General features: G+C 47.9%; 1 protein-coding gene across 2 annotated transcripts; it reads left to right on the forward strand.

The window, feature by feature from the left end:
- The first annotated feature begins 4,913 nt into the window (after positions 1-4,913).
- Positions 4,914-7,732, forward strand: LOC101760951 (protein NRT1/ PTR FAMILY 8.3). Of its 2 annotated transcripts, none has more exons than XM_022822813.1 (5): positions 4,914-5,182; positions 5,414-5,519; positions 5,619-5,836; positions 5,921-6,408; positions 6,613-7,732. In XM_022822813.1, the coding sequence occupies exons 1-5, from the start codon at positions 5,132-5,134 to the stop codon at positions 7,478-7,480; spliced, it is 1,731 nt and encodes a 576-aa protein (XP_022678548.1). In that variant the 5' UTR covers positions 4,914-5,131; the 3' UTR covers positions 7,481-7,732. The 2 variants fall into 2 exon arrangements, with proteins under 2 accessions (XP_022678548.1, XP_004983452.1); XM_004983395.3 differs by having other exon boundaries at positions 4,922-5,182; positions 6,673-7,732.
- Positions 7,733-7,998: the final 266 nt, after the last annotated feature.

Here is a 7,998-nt window from a genome sequence, read left to right on the forward strand (position 1 = left end):
TGGGTGGCTGGATTTTCAGGAAATTCTAGGGAATTTAATTATTAATTTCCCTAGGGTCATTTAGAGCTTTGGTTGGGTAGCACAACAGCTATGTTTGGATGAAAATTGAGATTTTAGTCGGGCGGCATTATGGCTAGGTTTGGGCGATACTTGGGGTTTTAGTTGGGTGGCATAATGGCTGGATTTTATCAGGGATGAGATTTTGAGTGGGCAGCATAATGGCTGGATCGGGTCATGGTACGAGGTTTTAGTTGGGCAACATCCCGATTGGGTTCTAGGATTGACCTTAGATAAGATTTGGGTGCTGGGTGGTGAGAGTGGATTCCAGGTTTTAGAAAACTTGCACGATGAGCTGGGCTTTGTCCCAGGGCTCAGCCATACGGCGGGTGGAGCTCGGCAAGCTTCGTAGAAGTAGAACTTGAAAGCTTGCCTGATGGACACTGCTTCGACCTGACTCGATGCTAGAGGATAGTCACACGGAGACAGGTGGGGCCAGGCAAGATCAAGTGGAATAGAAACCCGAGAGCTTGCATGATGGACTTTCTTCGACTTGACCCGGTGCTAGGGGATAGTCACACGGCGACAGGCGGAGCCGGGCAAGATCAGGTAGGATGGAATGGATGCAAGAGAGCTTGCACAACAGACGTCCTGATCTGATGCTAAGGGATAGACACACAATGTCAGGCGGAGTTGGCAAGGTCAAGCGGATTGAAGATCGAGGCTAGAGCTTGACGAACTCACTTCAGCCACTAGGGCAGAGCTCGGGCAAGATGACCAAGTATGGGGTAGGGAAATAGGCTTGGATGGCTTTGTAGTATTTTTGGGAACTTTTCTAGGGTTTTTGGAATATGGATGAGGAAGACGTGAATTCCTGGGTGCGCTTATAAGAGGTTTTCTTTTTATGTGGGAGTGGGCTCTATATGAAATGGAAAATAAATACATTATTATGTTTCTAATTTTATGTAGGATTTTTGGTGAATTTTGGGATATTTTTGGAATTTGGGAAGGGTACTAAGATTTAGGGTACAAGGATTGGGTGTGTTTAGCAATTTAAAGAGGGCTGACGTAGGCGGTGGGGGCGCGGCTGGCGCTGTTCCATGCGCCGGCTTGGTGTGCGTAGTGGACCGGGGGAGGGCGTGCCTTTGGTCTAGTGGACCTAGCGCACGGAGGCGGGACGAGCAAGGCGGTCGGACGGGGTGATGCTGTTGGCTGCCGGTTCCGCCTTGCAGCAAGAAAGGGTGGGACAGAGGGGTGACGGCGTTGCTGGGGTGGTGCCGGGGCCAGGCGGCGCCGTCGAGGGTGCCATAGGCGCTGCCGCGAGGCTGGCGGGGAGCACGCCGGGAAGGCGCTCCCGGACGCCGCCGGCCTTGCGGACTAGGCTGGGAGGAAGAGGAGTTCACGGGAAACTCGATGGGGGTATTGTGGGGAGGGGAGGGAGGAGGGAGCGGCGTGGCCGTGTGGGAGGAGGGAGCTCGAGCTCGGCCGGCGGTGTGGGGGAGAGGAGAGAGCGAGGAGCGGCCCCTTTTATAGGCGGGAGGAAGGCCGGTGGTGGCGCCACGTCGCCGGAGGGGATGAGGGCGGCAGGCTTGCCGTAGCGGTGAAGGAAGGGAGGGGGGACGCTCTGCGCCGGCATTAATGGCGGGCGGCGGTGGGATAAGGTGAGGTGGCGTTGCTTGGCGGCGAAGAAATGCGGCACTGGCGGCAAGGCGGCCAGAGTGCCGGCATGGTGGCAGGCGGTGCGGGCATAGCGTGCAGCGGCGGTCGGGGATGACGTGTCGGCGTGGCCTGGTCAGGGGGGATGGATGCGACGCGGGCGCGAGGATATGGCGACGCGCGCGCGAGGATAGGCTTGGGCGGGAGGAGATAGGGAGAGGGGAGGAGAGGGAAGTGGGGCGCACCGGCGTTGGGCGGCGGCGCTGGGGAAGCGGGTCGCCGGACGGCGGCGACGCGACGTGCCGGCGGGGGGGAGGGAGACGATGCGACCGGGGTGGGCTGGACCGGTGCGGGGGAGAGATGGGCTGGCGTTAGCGGGCCGTGTTTGCAGGCCGTGTGCAGAGGAGGGAAGGCGGTGGCGGACGGGCCCGAGAGAAAGGATGGGCAAAATAGGAAGTTGGCGGCCCATGTAGCTTTTAGAATGGTTTTCATTTATTTGAATGTGGCTTTGACTCCAAATTTGAGTTGGATTTGGAATCTGAGCAGAGTTTGGATTAGGGCTTGGAATAGATATAGGAGTGGGGTTTTTTTCTGAAAAGGGTTTGAGGTCCAGAGATATTAGAGTTTGCCTATGTTTGAGTGGTGGCTTTACAGAGGTTTGGTTGGATTAAATTTGAATATCGGTTCATAAGGTTTTGAGAAGAGGGAAGGTTATGGGATATTATTTCTAGGATTTTCGATGGAAAGATTTATCATGAAATGTTTCTAAGGCTGGAAGAAAGGAGTTTACTAGAACACCCAAATGCAACACTCATGATGTTATTTTATGCAAGGATTGTTTATAAAAAGGTTTTGAATATTTCAGAAAAGAAATTATGTTATAATTAAAGAAAAAATTTAAAAAGTACGTACTCTTAAATACTCTAAAAAGCGGGATGTTACACTAATTGCATGGAAGTGGTACCGACACGGGTAACTAGCATGAGATAAACATGAAACACCTATCCTAATCATGGACAATTAGCACCAACTAAGGTATAATGATGCTGAATCGAGAACAATCAGGGCCTAAACTTGACAAATTACAAAATAATCATGGGTAATTAACATAACGCAAGCTCTATCTAACTATTAGAGGTTAATCAAGGGGTTTAAAAGGTCAGAATGGATTATTAACAAGCAATTAGCCCTTAGCCCCTAACCATGAACCAAAGGATTACGCTATTGAACAATGCAGGCGACAGAGACATGCATAGGGTCAGAGATACATGTCGGTGTCGACATGGTCAAGGCGGCTGCTAAAACTCGCTGCACGAACTCCTCTATAGGTTGTCCACAGTCAACCCCGTCCTTTATCCCTTACATGTAGGTGATGCACCTACATGAAACATGAAACCTTGATTAAAGAAAACTTTGAAAATCGTATCTTAGGGTGCGTTTGGCAGAGTTTCCAGAGCTGATTCTTTGCTGATTCTAGCAGGAGCTCTACCAAATATTTTTTTCAAAGATAAGTGATTCTCTGCTGATTCTGTGAAGTCATTCTCTGAAATGAACTAAGAGGCTGGGAGCTGAAAAAAGTAGCTTCTCTTGATTCTGTGAAGTGATTCTCCATCCTGATTTTAAGAGTTTATACTAGAGAATCAAACAGAATCACTTTCAGTCACATAATCAGTTCTCTCAGAGAATCAGCTCCCATAGAGAATCAGAATCAGATGGAGCTCTACCAAACACACCCTTACCCTTTTTTATCGATCTTTTCATTAGACACTTCAAACCTATGCAAATAATCATGGAAAATTATGATATATTTATGAAACGGAAATAGTTAATAAAAATGGAATACATTGTTCAAAAATTAACATATAGATAGAATAGCTCTTGGTAGTTGGTGTCACGCCGTACCACCACGTAGGAATATCTTGTTCTTAGATTAATCATGAAAACAGTTATCAAAATAGTTTTAACATATGTATTCAGAAGTAGGCTAAGTGGCTAACGTTGGCTTTCATACCTTGTTTTCCTTCTCCTGTCTTGTTGAACTCATGCATTTGCCTGGTCTTCTTATTGATTCCTTTTGTTTAAGTGGTTGTTTTATTTTGTCGCTGTAGCACAAAGTGTGGCTACCTTTGGTGCTGAAGAACATGACCAAACATTGCTTTCTTGTCTCTACCAACACGTGAGCTTGCAATTGCAATGCCGACACTTCCAACCGCCTACTTCACGTGGCGCTCTACAGGCAAGAAGGCGTTGCTTGGAAGGAAACAGAGTTCACTTTCTTAACGATAGGAAAGTTGTCGATGGGATTGATTTTGATGGATGACCAAAAGTTGGACTAAATCTATGATAACTTAAATTTTGATATTGGAGGTATCTAAATTTGGTATATCAGTATACAAAAGTACAGTACAGTAATCGTAGTTAAATAGGTTTTTTTCCCATTGGCATGCCCGTGGACTTATTTGTCAGTAACAGGCTGAAATTTTTTTCAGGATATGCAATGATTGTGAGATGCCTATTAATGTTATTGTTTATTAGTCCATTGGCTTTTGATCTCATCGTAATGCTGAATATTTAGGCTACGTGCTTCTTTAATTTATGATATATGTAGAGATAGGAATTAACTTTACATTAATTAATGAAAGAAATATTTTGTTAAGCGGATGGAATCAGAAATATGATTGGCTTAACATTTCGCTGTCGTCGCTCCTCTTGGACAATTGCTGGATACTCGTTACTCTTGCTTGTTGAAATGGACAATCAATGATAATATTATTCGCAACAAAAATCAAAGATGATACTCAAACGTGAGATGCCACTAAAGGCGTACGGTTTGGATTCTTGCAAGATCGCCAACAAATTTTGCACAAGCACGTCAATTATCAGGACCAGTTTGCGTAGTGGGAGGGATTAGAATAAAATCGAGCTAAAAATCGGACTAATTAAAGAAAACATACCATTTCTCCTCCAACCAAAGTCCAAAAGTCCACGTCGTAACATAACAACGAAGATCCACGTAATTACCGGAAATTAAACACAAACCAGAAGAACGTATCTTGTCCACGTAAAATAAAATTGCTTGGCATCGCTTGCAAGAAAACGGATTTTGCCTTGTGGAACGTGGATTATTATGCCTTCCACGACTTACATTGCAGGATATATAGCATTGGTTTCGACAAGGATATCAATGAAAGCTCAATAAGAAAAATGAAGAATTCGTCCATTGTTGACTTTTGAAAGAACAGCTGTCCAGCTGAAACAGAAAGGCATTGACTTTTTTACTACTGGTGATGATAACGTAGTTTTGTTTGGTCAGAGGGGAGTATATATGGAGTACGGAGTAGTTTATTTTGCAATAACGTGTTTATGTTATCATGACCCTTGCCATTTATAGGAAGTGCTTCTGAGAAAGTAGGGGTACAAGTTGCTTAAGTTCCAACCCCATCTTGGACAACATTGCTGAAGCTCCTAGGGTGCCATCATGGAAGCAGCAGATGAGGAGAGGCCACTGATTCATCACCTGCCTCCACAGGTGATATTCCTTTTTGTCTTTCCAAGAACCTCTCCACCTTACATGTTGTCTACTTCGGGTTCACAACAGAAAATGTTTCTTTGCCATAAAGCACAGCTGAACTTTCGTCACTTGTAGTTTTCTTTTCTGTGAAAAATTATTCAGGTATTCTTTACCGAAACTTTCAGGCAACAAGAGTTCCAGTTAACTTTAGCATGACCAGCTCTGCTTTGTGTTCTGTTGTTGAATTAGGATGATGAAGCTTCCAAATATACTAGTGACGGAACGGTTGATATTAACAATCAGCCTGCTCCGAAGCAGACCACGGGGAACTGGAGAGCATGCTTCACTATTTTAGGTAGGTTCTGCAGTGAAAGATAAGTTTCTTCCCACAGCATAACAGGAATTACTTCCTTTCCCTACAGAGTTAACCTCTAGATCCTTGAAAATGTGCTAGGTTCTGAGTTCACCGAATGCATGGCCTTTTTCGCAATCGGAAAGAACCTGGTCAGATTTCTCACGAGTGAACTTCATGAGACCAATGTGGATGCCGCCAAGAATGTGTCCACCTGGATCGGCAGTTGCTTCCTCACTCCGGTTATCGGGGCGTTCTTGGCCGACACATACTGGGGAAGGTACAAGACCATAGTGATCTTCCTCTTGGTGTACACCATTGTAAGATGCAACACGGAAATGCTCATTCTGACCATGTAACCATGTTCCATTTGCAACTCTGAATAAATGGTTCCGTTTTGTCAGGGAATGCTCATTTTGACCGTTTCAGCATCGCTCCCCTTGATCATGGTTGTGCCATCCAACAGCGGAATCCGCCGGGTCGCAGTGTACCTGGGGCTCTACCTTGTTGCCCTTGGCACCGGTGGCGTCAAGCCCTGCGCCTCGGCCCTCGGCGCCGACCAATTCGACGCCACCGACCCGGTGGAGCGGGCGACCAAAGGGTCCTTCTTCAACTGGTACTACTTCTCCGTCAACATCGGCTCTCTGCTGTCGGGAACCGTGCTCGTCTGGGTGCAGGAAGACATCGGGTGGGGAGTCGGGTTCGCGGTCCCGATGGTGCTCATGGTGTGTGGCCTCGTCGTGTTCGTCGCCGGTAGGAAGGTGTATAGGTACAAGAAATTGGGAGGGAGTCCCTTGACAAGTGTTGCCCAGGTGGTTGTTGCAGCTGTGAGGAACTACCATCTGGTGCTGCCTGGGGATGCTTCAGGAATTGAGTATGCCCGACAATTCAGGTATGCCTAATATTTCAATAATGATCAAGATTTACACATTAACTGAATCTGCACAATGTGAACTTACCTTTAGATTTCTTTGAAAAGATTGTTAAATAATGTTCAAGTTGCCAGCTGAATTTTACACCTGAAAAACCTTCAGCATCTCTATGCAAATTTTCACCTAGAAAACCTTGTTGGATTCTGCAAAAACTATTGGCGCAGTGGGATGTCACCGAAGCATTGTAAAATTGTCATTGAACTCACATCGGGCGAGATCTCCAGGTTCTTTGACAAGGCTGCCATTGTAGCGCCCTCGACCGGCGAGAAGTGTACAGCAGCGCGGACGAGCCCATGGAGACTCTGCACACCGTCCCAGGTCGAGGAGCTGAAGATGCTGCTCCGGATGTTGCCCGTCTGGGCATCCATGGTGCTCTTCTTCGCCGCCACCGCGCAGATGTCATCAACGTTGATTGAGCAGGGCGGGGTCATGGACAACCGCGTCGGCCCGTTCACCGTCCCTCCGGCGGCCCTGGCAACCTTCGACGTCCTCAGCGTCATGATCTGCATCCCCATCTACGACGCCGTGCTGGTGCCGCTGGCCCGGCGCGCAACAGGCAAGGACCGCGGCCTGTCGCAGCTGCAGCGGCTCGGCGTCGGCCTCGCGCTGTCCGCCGTCGGCATGGCGTACGCGGCGCTGATCGAGGCGCAGAGGCTGTCCCTCGCGCGGGCCGGCGCGCCGGCAATCAGCATCATGTGGCAGGCGCCAGCGTTCGCCGTGCTGGGCGCGGGGGAGGTGTTCGCCTCCATCGGCATCCTCGAGTTCTTCTACGACGAGTCGCCGGACGGCATGAAGAGCCTCGGCAATGCGTTCGCGCAGCTCGCCATCGCGGCCGGGAGCTACCTCAACTCGGCCGTGCTCGGCGCCGTGGCGGCGACCACGGCGCGCGGCGGGGAGCCCGGGTGGATCCCGGAAGCCCTGAACGAGGGCCACCTGGATTACTTCTTCTGGATGATGGCTGCCCTTTGCTTGATGAATTTGGCTCAGTTTGCGCATTGCTCCATGAAGTACAGAGGAAAAACAATTTGTTGATACAAGATTTGGAGCAGCTGTTCTGCATCAAAAGAATGCAGGACTGACAGAAACATGGCCATTTTCATCTATTATGATAAGAGGAAGACATCGATCTTTTAGGTCTTCTTTGGAAGGGAAGGATTGATCTAGGAATTTTTAGGATTTCATTCAAGTTTGCAGTAGATATTTGGAACGTGAAACTACCATTCTAGACAGGCCATTAATGTTTTCCCATGGTAAATAAAGTTTTCTTCTTCTGTGATACTACCATTCTAGTTTGTTGCATCTTTAGTTCACTTTTACGTGTACTAGTTCGGGAGTTGCCTCAACATTGGCACATTGCTTTGCCACCAGAATTGTCGCCCATCTAAAGCCCCGATCAGCTGTGTGTATGGCTCTGTTTGGAGTCTCGGGACTAATTAGTCCCATGTTTGGATGGTACAGGATAAGCTAATTGTAAAACTAATTGCATAAGCTATGGCTAATTCATGAGTAGAATCTATTTATCCTAATTAGGTCATAATTAGCTCATGTGG

Source organism: Setaria italica, chromosome IX, assembly GCF_000263155.2.
Source record: "Setaria italica strain Yugu1 chromosome IX, Setaria_italica_v2.0, whole genome shotgun sequence".
Taxonomy (NCBI): Eukaryota; Viridiplantae; Streptophyta; class Magnoliopsida; order Poales; family Poaceae; genus Setaria; species Setaria italica.

Coding starts and splice junctions, on each gene's coding strand:
- LOC101760951 (XM_022822813.1), top strand. CDS start 5,132: ATGGAAGCAGCAGATGAGGAGAGGCCACTGATTCATCACCTGCCTCCA. Junction 5,183..5,413: donor TTCATCACCTGCCTCCACAG/GTGATATTCCTT, acceptor TTGTTGAATTAG/GATGATGAAGCTTCCAAATA. Junction 5,837..5,920: donor TCCTCTTGGTGTACACCATT/GTAAGATGCAAC, acceptor CCGTTTTGTCAG/GGAATGCTCATTTTGACCGT.